The sequence below is a fragment of the Lithobates pipiens genome, unplaced genomic scaffold (genome assembly GCF_037356315.1).
Source record: "Lithobates pipiens isolate NorthernLeopardFrog02 unplaced genomic scaffold, aLitPip1_a1.2 Scaffold_18, whole genome shotgun sequence".
Taxonomy (NCBI): domain Eukaryota; kingdom Metazoa; phylum Chordata; class Amphibia; order Anura; family Ranidae; genus Lithobates; species Lithobates pipiens.
The window spans coordinates 647,712,738-647,727,916 of NW_027507758.1; the positions used below are offsets into that span (position 1 = coordinate 647,712,738).

At 53.1% G+C, this 15,179-nt stretch overlaps 1 protein-coding gene across 2 annotated transcripts; it reads left to right on the forward strand.

Annotated features, from left to right (window-relative positions):
* The first annotated feature begins 572 nt into the window (after positions 1-572).
* LOC143989328 (uncharacterized) lies at positions 573-13,490 on the forward strand. Of its 2 annotated transcripts, none has more exons than XM_077489417.1 (6): positions 573-697; positions 1,600-1,701; positions 8,715-8,798; positions 8,890-9,024; positions 9,226-9,756; positions 12,904-13,490. In XM_077489417.1, the coding sequence occupies exons 2-6, from the start codon at positions 1,668-1,670 to the stop codon at positions 13,443-13,445; spliced, it is 1,326 nt and encodes a 441-aa protein (XP_077345543.1). In that variant the 5' UTR covers positions 573-697; positions 1,600-1,667; the 3' UTR covers positions 13,446-13,490. The 2 variants fall into 2 exon arrangements, with proteins under 2 accessions (XP_077345543.1, XP_077345542.1); XM_077489416.1 differs by having other exon boundaries at positions 602-693.
* The last annotated feature ends 1,689 nt before the right edge of the window (positions 13,491-15,179 follow it).

The following is a 15,179-nucleotide window of genomic DNA, read 5'->3' on the forward strand; positions in this document are numbered from 1 at the left end:
TATATATATATATATATATAATATATAATATATAGATGATATATAAATCCTGTATAATAATAATAATATATATAATGATGAGGAGATGATATATAAATCCTGAATAATAATGATGAGGAGATGATATGTAAATCCTGTATAATAATAATATATACAATGTTGAAGAGATTTATAAATCCTGTATAATAATAATATATATAATGATGAGGAGATGATACACCCGAAATATGAGGTGATGTCAGAGTCGCACAGTCGCTGGGTGTATATCAGTATATATATACATAGATGATATATAAATCCTGTATAATAATAATATATATAATGAAGAGGAGATGATATATAATAATTATGATATATAGTAGAGAATATTTATCATACAGAAGAAATATGAATCAATATTAATAGAGATGTTTCCAACCAAAAAAATGGCCGACCTCAGTGGGTGGCGACATCACGTGATCGTAGCTTCACTCATACTGTATATATAAAGTTGGATGACACAGGAAGGAGGTGAGATGCATTGTGGGATATATAGTGTAGAGGGGGATGATGGGATATGTAGTGTGGTGGGGGATGGATTATGATGTATTTCCTGGTATGGAACTACATTTCCCAGCATGCAGTGTGATCTCCCCATACAGAGAAGAGGAGGGCTCTGTATATTATGTATGATATCTCATCTGTATTTGGGATGTAGGTAAGGTATATATTATATATACAGTGTGTATGGGATGTGTATTATATATGTAGTATACAGAGGTGTAAACTGTCTGTATGTATACAATATATCACAGTGTGTTATGTGTGTATATAGTATATAATGTGTATACACTGTATAGGGGTGTGCACTGTGTATGAGATTATATATATATATATATATATATATATATATATACTGTGTCTGTATATGGGATGTGAGTGATGTGTATACTCCTTTGTGTGATATATAATGTATATACAGTGTGTAATGTGTGTATATTATGTATTCTTTATATATTGTATACTGTGTGTGTGGGATGTCAGTGATGTGTATAAAATATATATATCACACTGTATACTGTTTTAGTAATGTCTGTGCAATCAGTACGGAGGAGGGGTGTAGTGTGGTCGGTATGGGGAGGAGGGGTGTAGTGTGGTCGGTATGGAGGGGAGGGGTGTAGTGTGGTCGGTATGGGGAGGAGGGGTGTAGTGTGGTCGGTATGGAGGGGAGGGGTGTAGTGTGGTCGGTATGGGGAGGAGGGGTGTAGTGTGGTCGGTATGGAGGGGAGGGGTGTAGTGTGGTCGGTATGGAGGGGAGTGGTGGTGTAGTGTGGTCGGTATGGGGAGGAGGGGTGTAGTGTGGTCGGCATGAGGGGAGGGGTGTAGTGTGGTCGGTATGAAGGGGAGGGGTGTAGTGTGGTCGGTATGGAGGGGAGGGGTGTAGTGTGGTCGGTATGGGGAGGAGGGGTGTAGTGTGGTCGGTATGGGGGGAGGGTATGTAGTGTGCTCCATATTTTAGTATACAGAGCATGTAGATGTTCTATTGTGTGTCTTCTGCCGTGCTCTGATCGCCCTCTTGTAGTAGATGACATGTATTGAATCCTCTCTTATGTTATACAGATTTGGTGGCCCCCTCCTCTGATCCCAGGTCCTGGCTCTCCTCCTTATTCCTGACATTGGTGATCAGGATGGAAGAACGGTTCCCCTTCTCAGGTCCTATAGGTGAGTTCTGAGGCTGGAGGTTTCCTCTGACCACAACCAGGTTAGGGCTCCTCCCGCAGTCTAACCACATCCAGGTTAGGGCTCCTCCCACAGTCTGGCCACATCCAGGTTAGGGCTCCTCCCACAGTCTAACCACATCCAGGTTAGGGCTCCTCCCACAGTCTGGCCACAACCAGGTTAGGGCTCCTCCCACAGTCTGACCACAACCAGGTTAGGGCTCCTCCCGCAGTCTGACCACAACCAGGTTAGGGCTCCTCCCGCAGTCTGACCACAACCAGGTTAGGGCTCCTCCCACAGTCTGGCCACATCCAGGTTAGGGCTCCTCCCACAGTCTGGCCACATCCAGGTTAGGGCTCCTCCCACAGTCTGGCCACATCCAGGTTAGGGCTCCTCCCACAGTCTGGCCACATCCAGGTTAGGGCTCCTCCCACAGTCTGGCCACATCCAGGTTAGGGCTCCTCCCACAGTCTGGCCACATCCAGGTTAGGGCTCCTCCCACAGTCTGGCCACATCCAGGTTAGGGCTCCTCCCACAGTCTGGCCACATCCAGGTTAGGGCTCCTCCCACAGTCTGGCCACATCCAGGTTAGGGCTCCTCCCACAGTCTGGCCACATCCAGGTTAGGGCTCCTCCCACAGTCTGGCCACATCCAGGTCAGGGCTCCTCCCACAGTCTGCTCTTTCATACTAGACACCAAATACATTTAGCCATCTTGCAGGCAGCCATTATAACATTGTGAGTTGTGGGTGGAGTTGTGAGTTGTGGGTGGAGTTGGGCAGACAAGCAGTCAGGATGATGTGGGTGTGACGGACCTCCCAGCTTAGGTATCTCCATCAAGATATACAGTTTCCTCCAGTCTTGACCCGAGAACCGGGTATGATAGCCGAGCATACAAGGACTAGACGACACTAGCTTAGGTGAAAACAGGAACTTTTATTGTAATCTCGGCCACAATGTGTAGCACAGAAGATCAGGTAAGAGCCTAATCACATGATCCTTGACTTAACACATCTAGGGAACAGCCAACAAGCCTTGATTAGTCCGGGGTTGCCCAGACCATCCGGGCGCCCAGCCCACCATCCTGGATACACAGAGTACATTACACATTATTATAATCACATAACCTCCCACAATGGTTCCAATAAGTGGTCACAATATTATTCACTCCAACAGATGATCAGACAGACAGAAACAATAGGTGACTCGATTAACAATGGGAATTCACCCCTAGGAGGCACACAATGGGGAAATATACAATAAGAGAGAGACCCCCTAATAAACAGACTATAGCAGGAGACCCCAGTATCAGGTTACTTGAGCTGATTCTATTAACATCTACTCTACGTCTCACAGTCTAAAGCAGTCATTGCTGGTTTGGATATAGAGACCCCCGAATCTGTATCCCAACTTTGATTTCTAGAGTCTGTATGTTACGGGGAGACCTGGACCTGAATCCAAATCAAGGCCACTCCAAGGGTACCCCAGGTTCACTGGGAAGTGAGGATGACCACCTCCTCTCCCAGGCTGTAGATCTGCCACTGGGGTGGAAATACGACCACCTCCTTGGTCTGCCACTGGGGAAGGGAAATGGCTTCCTCAACTCCCTGCATCTCTGACTGTCACTGGGAAGTGAGGGCGACCACCTTCTCTCCCAGGCTGTGGATCTGCTGCTGGGAAGTGAGGGCGACCACCTTCTCTCCCAGGCTGTGGATCTGCTGCTGGGAAGTGAGGGCGACCACCTCCTCTCCCAGGCTGTAGATCTGCCACTGGGGTGGAAATACGACCACTTCCTTGGTCTGCCACTGGGGAAGGGAAATGGCTTCCTCAACTCCCTGCATCTCTGACTGTCACTGGGAAGTGAGGGCGACCACCTCCTCTCCCAGGCTGTAGATCTGCCACTGGGGTGGAAATACGACCACCTCCTTGGTCTGCCACTGGGGAAGGGAAATGGCTTCCTCAACTCCCTGCATCTCTGACTGTCACTGGGAAGTGAAGACGACCACCTCCTCTCCCAGGCTGTGGATCTGCTGCTGGGAAGTGAGGGCGACCACCTCCTCTCCCGGACTGTGGATCTGCTGCTGGGAAGTGTGGATGACCACCTCCTCTCCCAGGCTGTAGATCTGCCACTGGGGTGGAAATACGACCACCTCCTTGGTCTGCCACTCGGGAAGGGAAATGGCTTCCTCGACTCCCTGCATCTCTGACTGTCACTGGGAAGTGAAGACGGCCACCTCCTCTCCCAGACTGTGGATCTGCTGATGGGAAGAGAGAATGACCACCTCCTCTCCTGGACTGTGGATTTACCGCTGGGGTGGAAATACGACCACCTCCTCTCCCGAATTGTGGATCTACTGCTGGGGAGGAAGTACGACCACCTCCTCTCCTGGACTGTGGATTTACCGCTGGGGTGGAAATACGACCACCTCCTCTCACGGACTGTGGATTTACCGCTGGGGTGGAAATACGACCACCTCCTCTCACGGACTGTGGATTTACCGCTGGGGTGGAAATACGACCACCTCCTCTCACGGACTGTGGATCTGCCTCCAAAGTCAGGCTCGGTGATCAGCCTCCAGAACAGAAGTCCCAGGCCACCGTAACCAAAGCCTTCTGTCAGGTCGTTGCCTTCTCCTATGTGCTCCCAGGTGCTTGGGATAAATGCCACCTTAATAAACAGACTATTGCGGGAGACGCCAGTATCGGGAGAGACGCTGGTATCGGGAGACGGCAATGTCGGGAGAGACGGCAGTGTCGGGGGAAGCCGGTATCGGAAGACGCCGGTATCGGAAGACGCCGGTATCGGAAGACGCCGGTGTCAGGAGAGACGCCGGTGTCAGGAGAGACGCCGGTGTCAGGAGAGACGCCGGTGTCGGGAGAGATGCCAATATCGGGAGAGACGCCGGTATCGGGAGAGACGCCGGTGTCGGGAGAGACGCCGGTGTCGGGAGAGACGCCGGTGTCGGGAGAGGCGCCGGTGTCGGGAGAGACGCCGGTATCAGGTTGCTCTGAGCTGATCATATTAACATCTGCTTTGAGTCTCACAATCTAAAGCGGTCATTGCTGGTTTGGGCACAAAGAACCCAAATCTGTGTCCCGGGCCTTGATTCCCAGAGTCTGTGTGTTTTGAGGAGAAAATCCCAAAACCGAAGCAAGACCACTCCAAGGGTCCCCCAGGCTCACACCTCCCAAAGAGTAGGGCCCATAGTCAGGCAAGAAGCCACGTCCCCTCCAAAAGCCCCTGTCCTGGTTGGCTCTGTCACAATGGGATCCCAGGTGAAGCTGATGTGAGGATGTGTGTGGATTCCTGCATCCCAGGTGAAGCTGATGTGTGCGGGTTCCTGGAGGTTCCAGGATCCCAGGGGAAGCTGATGTGTGCGGGTTCCTGGAGGTTCCAGGATCCCAGGGGAAGCTGATGTGTGCGGGTTCCTGGAGGTTCCAGAATCCCAGGGGAAGCTGATGTGTGTGGGTTCCTGGAGGTTCTAGGATCCCAGGGGAAGCTGATGTGTGCGGGTTCCTGGAGGTTCCAGGATCCCAGGGGAAGCTGATGTGTGCTGGTTCCTGGAGGTTCCAGGATCCCAGGGGAAGCTGATGTGTGCGGGTTCCTGGAGGTTCCAGGATCCCAGGGGAAGCTGATGTGTGCGGGTTCCTGGAGGTTCCAGGATCCCAGGGGAAGCTGATGTGTGCGGGTTCCTGGAGGTTCCAGGATCCCAGGGGAAGCTGATGTGTGCGGGTTCCTGGAGGTTCCAGGATCCCAGGGGAAGCTGATGTGTGCTGGTTCCTGGAGGTTCCAGGATCCCAGGGGAAGCTGATGTGTGCGGGTTCCTGGAGGTTCCAGGATCCCAGGGGAAGCTGATGTGTGCGGGTTCCTGGAGGTTCCAGGATCCCAGGGGAAGCTGATGTGTGCGGGTTCCTGGAGGTTCCAGGATCCCAGGGGAAGCTGATGTGTGCGGGTTCCTGGAGGTTCCAGGATCCCAGGGGAAGCTGATGTGTGCGGGTTCCTGGAGGTTCCAGGATCCCAGGGGAAGCTGATGTGTGCGGGTTCCTGGAGGTTCCAGGATTCCAGGGGAAGCTGATGTGTGCGGGTTCCTGGAGGTTCCAGGATCCCAGGGGAAGCTGATGTGTGCGGGTTCCTGGAGGTTCCAGGATCCCAGGGGAAGCTGATGTGCGCGGGTTCCTGGAGGTTCCAGGATTCCAGGGGAAGCTGATGTGTGCTGGTTCCTGGAGGTTCCAGGATCCCAGGGGAAGCTGATGTGTGCGGGTTCCTGGAGGTTCCAGGATCCCAGGGGAAGCTGATGTGCGCGGGTTCCTGGAGGTTCCAGGATCCCAGGGGAAGCTGATGTGTGCGGGTTCCTGGAGGTTCCAGGATCCCAGGGGAAGCTGATGTGTGCTGGTTCCTGGAGGTTCCAGGATCCCAGGGGAAGCTGATGTGTGCGGGTTCCAGGATTCCAGGGGAAGCTGATGTGTGCGGGTTCCTGGAGGTTCCAGGATTCCAGGGGAAGCTGATGTGTGCGGGTTCCTGGAGGTTCCAGGATTCCAGGGGAAGCTGATGTATGCGGGTTCCTGGAGGTTCCAGGATCCCAGGGGAAGCTGATGTGTGCGGGTTCCTGGAGGTTCCAGGATCCCAAGGGAAGCTGATGTGTGCGGGTTCCTGGAGGTTCCAGGATCCCAGGGGAAGCTGATGTGTGCGGGTTCCTGGAGGTTCCAGGATTCCAGGGGAAGCTGATGTGTGCGGGTTCCTGGAGGTTCCAGGATTCCAGGGGAAGCTGATGTGTGCGGGTTCCTGGAGGTTCCAGGATTCCAGGGGAAGCTGATGTGTGCGGGTTCCTGGAGGTTCCAGGATTCCAGGGGAAGCTGATGTGTGCGGGTTCCTGGAGGTTCCAGGATCCCAGGGGAAGCTGATGTGTGCGGGTTCCTGGAGGTTCCAGGATTCCAGGGGAAGCTGATGTGTGCGGGTTCCTGGAGGTTCCAGGATCCCAGGGGAAGCTGATGTGTGTGGGTTCCTGGAGGTTCCAGGATCCCAGGGGAAGCTGATGTGTGCGGGTTCCTGGAGGTTCCAGGATTCCAGGGGAAGCTGATGTGCGCGGGTTCCTGGAGGTTCCAGGATCCCAGGGGAAGCTGATGTGTGCTGGTTCCTGGAGGTTCCAGGATCCCAGGGGAAGCTGATGTGTGCGGGTTCCTGGAGGTTCCAGGATTCCAGGGGAAGCTGATGTGCGCGGGTTCCTGGAGGTTCCAGGATCCCAGGGGAAGCTGATGTGTGCGGGTTCCTGGAGGTTCCAGGATCCCAGGGGAAGCTGATGTGTGCTGGTTCCTGGAGGTTCCAGGATCCCAGGGGAAGCTGATGTGTGCGGGTTCCTGGAGGTTCCAGGATTCCAGGGGAAGCTGATGTGTGCGGGTTCCTGGAGGTTCCAGGATCCCAAGGGAAGCTGATGTGTGCGGGTTCCTGGAGGTTCCAGGATCCCAGGGGAAGCTGATGTGTGCGGGTTCCTGGAGGTTCCAGGATTCCAGGGGAAGCTGATGTGTGCGGGTTCCTGGAGGTTCCAGGATTCCAGGTGAAGCTGATGTGTGCGGGTTCCTGGAGGTTCCAGGATTCCAGGGGAAGCTGATGTGTGCGGGTTCCTGGAGGTTCCAGGATCCCAGGGGAAGCTGATGTGTGCGGGTTCCTGGAGGTTCCAGGATCCCAGGGGAAGCTGATGTGTGCGGGTTCCTGGAGGTTCCAGGATCCCAAGGGAAGCTGATGTGTGCGGGTTCCTGGAGGTTCCAGGATCCCAGGGGAAGCTGATGTGTGCGGGTTCCTGGAGGTTCCAGGATTCCAGGGGAAGCTGATGTGTGCGGGTTCCTGGAGGTTCCAGGATCCCAAGGGAAGCTGATGTGTGCGGGTTCCTGGAGGTTCCAGGATCCCAGGGGAAGCTGATGTGTGCGGGTTCCTGGAGGTTCCAGGATTCCAGGGGAAGCTGATGTGTGCGGGTTCCTGGAGGTTCCAGGATTCCAGGGGAAGCTGATGTGTGCGGGTTCCTGGAGGTTCCAGGATCCCAGGGGAAGCTGATGTGAGGATGTGCGGAGCTTCCCGCCATTGTAGAGGCAGGTATATTGGGTACACTTGGGGGTAGGAGAGGGTATATTGGGTACACTTGGGGGTAGCAGCGGGTATATTGGGTACACTCGGGTAGGGATGGGTGTATTGGGTACACTCAGGGGTAGGGATGGGTGTATTGAGTACACTCAGGGACGGGAGTGGGTATATTGGGTACACTTGGGGGTAGAAAAGGGAATATTGGGTACACTTGTGTAGGGATGGGTATATTGAGTATACTCGGGGGTAGGAGCGGGTATATTGGGTACACTTGGGGGTAGAAGAGGGCATATTGGGTACACTCAGGGGTAGGAGCGGGTATATTGGGTACACTCAGGTGAAGAAGCGGGTATATTGGGTACACTCTAAGGGGTAGGAGTGGGTATATTGGGTACACTCAGGGGTAGGAGCGGTATATTGGGTACGCTCAGGGGTAGAAGAGGGTATATTTGGGTACACTCCTGGGTAGGAGCGGGTATATTGGGTACACCCAGGGGTAGGCTCAGGTATATTGGGTACACTCAGGGGTAAGATCAGGTATATTGGGCACACTCAGGGGTAGGAGAGGGTATATTGGGTACACTCAGGGGGAGGGGCGGGTATATTGGGTACACTCAGGTGTAGGAGTGGGTATTTTGGGTACACTCAGGGGTAGAAGAGGGCATATTGGGTACACTCAGGGGTAGGAGCAGGTATATTGGGTACACTCAGGTGTAGGAGCGGGTATTTTGGGAACACTCAGGGGTAGAAGAGGGCATATTGGGTACACTCAGGGGTAGGAGCAGGTATATTGGGTACACTCAGGGGTAGGAGCAGGTATATTGGGTACACTCAGGGGTAGGAGCGGGTACATTGGGTACACTCGGGGTAGAAGAGGGCATATTGGGTACACTCGAGGGCATATTGGGTACACTCAGTACTCCAGTGTATCTTCCCTTCCTCAGGACATTATGGAGAATTCCCGATGGTGAAATGTGAGTCGGTGGCGGACTCGGAACGACGGGGTGTCAGTGACGGCATGAAAACCGGTAAGAGGAAAGGCAGAGATTGGGGGACGGCTGAGGGGTAATTCTCGGGGTGTCCTATCCATGTCCCTTCCTCATTCTTCGTCTGTGACAGAGAGTGACCGCATCCAGTATGAGCGCCCAGAGTCCGGTCCTGACCTCATCATGAAGGTGGAGCCAGAGGAGGACGTGTCCAGGTGGGGACCCCCGCTGCCCCGAGACCGCATCCTTCTGTCCAGGACCGAGCCGGGTGAGTGCCGTGTACCATTATCATACAGACCACATACCTATACAGAGTGACCCCATATATATATATATCATAGAGCTATAGACCTACATCATATACCTACAGAGTGACCGCATTCTGGAGCAGAAAAGAACTGTCAAAAGACCTGCGTAGCAGGCTGGTTATACTTCCCATGTCTTAACCTTCTCTATGTATCTCATACAGGAGCATCCTCTGGGATCTTGGCGTACGTGGCCCCATCAAACCGCTTCATCGCTGCCCGGCATCGAAGGCACCCGGGGACCGCTCTGTCCCGCCCGACGCGCGGAGAAACGGCGCGGTTCCTGGAAAGGGAACGGCTGAGGAACGTGAAGTTCAGCGATCGGGAGAACAACGTCCTGGTGAGGAAAATCTCTGAGAATTATGAGAAGATTCTGGGCAGAATGATAACGGGAACCTCTGCGTCGGAGAAGAAGGAGATCTGGAGGGACATTGTGGCGGCGGTGAACAGCGTCTCCCACCATACCCGCACCGTGGCTCAGTGTAAGAAGAGGTACTCCGACATCAAGAAGAAGGTGAAGGAGAAACTGGCCAAGCAGAGAGGAGGGAAGCAAGTCAACGTCTTCTTCTGGCCTTATGAGAAGCACATGCTGAGCCTCATGTCCAGCAAGATGGCCCTCAGCCTGAACGGAGAGGTGGACTCCCCGGCTATGAGCGAGGAGGAGGACTCCGCCCACACACTGACCCCATGTGAAGGTGAGAAACTCCCTCAGATATCGATGTTAGAGACACTCCAGGTGGTCGCCATGCAGATATCAGTGCAGGGGAAGGAGAAGGGAGGGTTAGTCACTGCTGGTGGTCTCCATTCAGATATCAGTGCAGGGGAAGGAGAAGGGAGGGTTAGTCACTCCTGGTGGTTTCCATTCAGATATCGGTGGAGGAAGGAGAAGAAAGGGTTAGTCAATCCAGGTGGTCTCCTTTCAGATATCAGTGCAGGGGAAGGAGAAGAGAGGGTTAGTCACTCCTGGTGGTCTCCATGCAGATATTAGTGGAAGGGGAAGAGAGGGTTAGAGTCACTCCTGGTGGTCTCCATTCAGATATCAGTGCAGGGGAAGGAGAAGAGAGGGTTAGAGTCACTCCTGGTGGTCTCCATGCAGATATCAGTGCAGGGGAAGGAGAAGGGAGGGTTAGTCACTGCTGGTGGTCTCCATTCAGATATCAGTGCAGGGGAAGGAGAAGGGAGGGTTAGTCACTCCTGGTGGTTTCCATTCAGATATCGGTGGAGGAAGGAGAAGAAAGGGTTAGTCAATCCAGGTGGTCTCCTTTCAGATATCAGTGCAGGGGAAGGAGAAGGGAGGGTTAGTCACTCCTGGTGGTTTCCATTCAGATATCGGTGGAGGAAGGAGAAGAAAGGGTTAGTCAATCCAGGTGGTCTCCTTTCAGATATCAGTGCAGGGGAAGGAGAAGCGAGGGTTAGTCACTCCTGGTGGTCTCCATTCAGATATCGGTGCAGGGGAAGGAGAAGCGAGGGTTAGTCACTGCTGGTGGTCTCCATTCAGATATCAGTGCAGGGGAAGGAGAAGAGAGGGTTAGTCACTCCTGGTGGTCTCCATGCAGATATTAGTGGAAGGAGAAGAGAGGGTTAGTCACTCCTGGTGGTCTCCATGCAGATATTAGTGGAAGGGGAAGAGAGGATTAGAGTCACTCCTGGTGGTCTCCATTCAGATATCAGGGGAAGGAGAAGAGAGGGTTAGAGTCACTCCTGGTGGTCTCCATTCAGATATCAGTGCAGGGGAAGAGAGGGTTAGTCACTCCTGGTGGTCTCCATTCAGATATCAGTGCAGGGGAAGGAGAAGAGAGGGTTAGTCACTCCTGGTGGTCTCCATTCAGATATCAGTGCAGGGGAAGGAGAAGAGAGGGTTAGAGTCACTCCTGGTGGTCTCCATTCAGATATCGGTGGAGGAAGGAGAAGAAAGGGTTAGTCAATCCAGGTGGTCTCCTTTCAGATATCAGTGCAGGGGAAGGAGAAGCGAGGGTTAGTCACTCCTGGTGGTCTCCATTCAGATATCAGTGCAGGGGAAGGAGAAGCGAGGGTTAGTCACTCCTGGTGGTCTCCATTCAGATATCGGTGCAGGGGAAGGAGAAGGGAGGGTTAGTCACTGCTGGTGGTCTCCATTCAGATATCAGTGCAGGGGAAGGAGAAGAGAGGGTTAGTCACTCCTGGTGGTCTCCATGCAGATATTAGTGGAAGGGGAAGAGAGGGTTAGAGTCACTCCTGGTGGTCTCCATTCAGATATCAGGGGAAGGAGAAGAGAGGGTTAGAGTCACTCCTGGTGGTCTCCATTCAGATATCAGTGCAGGGGAAGAGAGGGTTAGTCACTCCTGGTGGTCTCCATGCAGATATTAGTGGAAGGGGAAGAGAGGATTAGAGTCACTCCTGGTGGTCTCCATTCAGATATCAGGGGAAGGAGAAGAGAGGGTTAGTCACTCCTGGTGGTCTCCATTCAGATATCAGGGGAAGGAGAAGGGAGGGTTAGAGTCACTCCTGGTGGTCTCCATTCAGATATCGGTGCAGGGGAAGGAGAAGAGAGGGTTAGTCAATCCAGGTGGTCTCCATTCAGATATCGGTGCAGGGGAAGGAGAAGGGAGGGTTAGAGTCACTCCTGGTGGTCTCCATTCAGATATCAGTGCAGGGGAAGAGAGGGTTAGTCACTCCTGGTGGTCTCCATTCAGATATCAGTGCAGGGGAAGGAGAAGGGAGGGTTAGTCAATCCAGGTGGTCTCCATTCAGATATCGGTGCAGGGGAAGGAGAAGGGAGGGTTAGAGTCACTCCTGGTGGTCTCCATTCAGATATCAGTGCAGGGGAAGAGAGGGTTAGTCACTCCTGGTGGTCTCCATTCAGATATCAGTGCAGGGGAAGGAGAAGGGAGGGTTAGTCACTGCTGGTGGTCTCCATTCAGATATCAGTGCAGGGGAAGGAGAAGGGAGGGTTAGTCACTCCTGGTGGTTTCCATTCAGATATCGGTGGAGGAAGGAGAAGAGAGGGTTAGAGTCACTCCTGGTGGTCTCCATTCAGATATCGGTGGAGGAAGGAGAAGAAAGGGTTAGTCAATCCAGGTGGTCTCCTTTCAGATATCAGTGCAGGGGAAGGAGAAGGGAGGGTTAGTCACTCCTGGTGGTCTCCATACAGATATCAGTGCAGGGGAAGGAGAAGAGAGGGTTAGAGTCACTCCTGGTGGTCTCCATTCAGATATCGGTGGAGGAAGGAGAAGAAAGGGTTAGTCAATCCAGGTGGTCTCCTTTCAGATATCAGTGCAGGGGAAGGAGAAGCGAGGGTTAGTCACTCCTGGTGGTCTCCATTCAGATATCAGTGCAGGGGAAGGAGAAGCGAGGGTTAGTCACTCCTGGTGGTCTCCATTGAGATATCAGTGCAGGGGAAGGAGAAGTGAGGGTTAGTCACTCCTGGTGGTCTCCATTCAGATATCGGTGCAGGGGAAGGAGAAGGGAGGGTTAGTCACTCCTGGTGGTCTCCATGCAGATATCAGTGCAGGGGAAGGAGAAGGGAGGGTTAGTCACTGCTGGTGGTCTCCATTCAGATATCAGTGCAGGGGAAGGAGAAGGGAGGGTTAGAGTCACTCCTGGTGGTCTCCATTTAGATATCAATGAAAGGAGAAGAGAGGGTAAGAGTCACTCCTGGTGGTCTCCATTCAGATATTAGTGGAAGGGGAAGAGAGGGTTAGGGTCAGCGTCCCTCCTATTGGTCTCTATTCAGATATCAGTGGAATGGTAAGAGAGGGTTAGAGTCACTCCTGGTGGTCTCAATTCAGATATTAATGCAGGGTGGGTGGAGAAAGGGGAGGAGAGGGTTAGTCTAACTCTCTCTCTTGCTGTTCTTGCCATAGCCCTTCCCATCAGGCGGAGCCTCAATGACGGTGGACAGAAAGCGGACAGCACGCCGGGGAAGGAGGACATGGCAGAGGAGACCTCGCTGGCCTCCACAGAGAAATATGACTTGTTAAGTGACCAGGACAGCCAAGAAAATGGGGACATTTCTGAAGCCCAATGCGACTCCCAACAGTCCAGCTCAGTTCCATCACAGAACGATCCCGACCCCCACCAATCAGATACAACACTAGAGCGTTCGCTCCGCCATCTCTCAGCCTGTGTGAAGGCCCAGACCGCCACGCTGAGGCAGACAAACGTCATTCTAAGGAACCTTTCTACTAATATGCAGAATGGTTTCCAGCAGCTGGTTCACATCATTCAGCAAGTAGCCAGCATGCCTCGGACGGACAATCAGCCCGGGACCACTGGACAGTCCTCTACCCAACCCACAAGTATGCCAACTAGTGGCCATATTGGGCGTGGCAGACCTGGCCGTGGCAGAGGACGACGCCCACACAGTGCCTCCAATCCAGCAAGGAAGAGTCGGGGGAAATCATGAGACGCTCACTGACTTCATTCTAATAAATTTATTGTTTTAAGTTAACGTATTGGAATCCCCTGTATTTCAGTGTGTGAATGCACCAGAGGAGCTTACACTCTAATGATTCCTGTACAGCTACACAACATATGAGGGATACAGAGGGGAGAGACCAATGTATGTGTAATGGAGAAGGGATAGTGCCGGAGGAGGGATACAGAGGGGAGAGACCAATGTATGTGTGGTGGAGGAGGGATACAGAGGGGAGAGACCAATGTATGTGTGGTGGAGGAGGGATACAGAGGGGAGAGACCAATGTATGTGTGCTGGAGGAGGGATACAAAGGGGAGAGACCAATGTATGTGTGCCAGAGGAGGGATACAAAGGGGAGAGACCAATGTATGTGTGGTGGAGGAGGGATACAGAGGGGAGAGACCAATGTATGTGTGGTGGAGGAGGGATACAGAGGGGAGAGACCAATGTATGTGTGCCGGAGGAGGGATACAGAGGGGAGAGACCAATGTATGTGTGCTGGAGGAGGGCTACAAAGGGGAGAGACCAATGTATGTGTGCTGGAGGAGGGCTACAAAGGGGAGAGACCAATGTATGTGTGCCGGAGGAGGGATACAGATGGGAGACATTAATATGTGTGCCGGAGGAGAGACCAATGTATGTGTGCCGGAGGAGGGATACAGAGGGGAGACATTTATGCGTGTGCCAGAGGAGAGACCAATGTATGTGTGTGCCAGAGGAGAGACCAATGTATGTGTGCCGGAGGAGGGATACAGAGGGGAGACATTAATGTGTGTGCCAGAGAGACCAATGTATGTGTGCCGGAGGAGGGATACAGGGGAGAGACCAATGTGTGTGTGCCGGAGGAGGGATACAAGGGAGAGACCTATATGTGTGCCGGAGGAGGGATACAGAGGGGAGACATTAATGTGTGTGCCATAGTGGGGGATACAGAGAGGAGAGACCAATGTATGTGTGCCGGAGGAGGGATACAGAGGGGAGACATTAATGTGTGTGCCAGAGGAGAGACCAATGTATGTGTGCCGGAGGAGGGATACAGAGGGGAGACATTAATGTGTGTGCCGGAGGAGGGATACAGGGGAGAGACCAATGTGTGTGTGCCGGGTGAGGGATACAGGGGAGAGACCAATGTGTGTGTGCCGGAGGAGAGATACAGCGGGGAGAGATCAATGTGTGCGTAACGGAGGAGGGATACAGAGGGGAGAAACCAATGTATGTGTGCCGGAGGAGGGATACAGAGGGGAGAGATCAATGTGTGTGTGCCGGAGGAGGGATACAGAGAGGAGAGACTAATGTATGTGTGCCGGAGGAGGGATACAGAGGGGAGACATTAATGTGTGTGCCGGAGGAGGGATACAGGGGAGAGACCAATGTGTGTGTGCCGGGTGAGGGATACAGGGGAGAGACCAATGTGTGTGTGCCGGAGGAGAGATACAGCGGGGAGAGATCAATGTGTGCGTAACGGAGGAGGGATACAGAGGGGAGAAACCAATGTATGTGTGCCGGAGGAGGGATACAAATGGGAGACATTAATGTGTGTGCCAGAGGAGAGACCAATGTATTTGTGCCGAAGGAGGGATACAGAGGAGAGACATTAATGTGTGTGCCAGAGGAGAGACCAATGTATGTGTGCCGGAGGAGGGATACAGAGGAGAGACCAATGTGTGTGTGCTGGAGGAGGGATACAGGAGAGAGATCAATCTATGTGTAACGGAGGAGGGA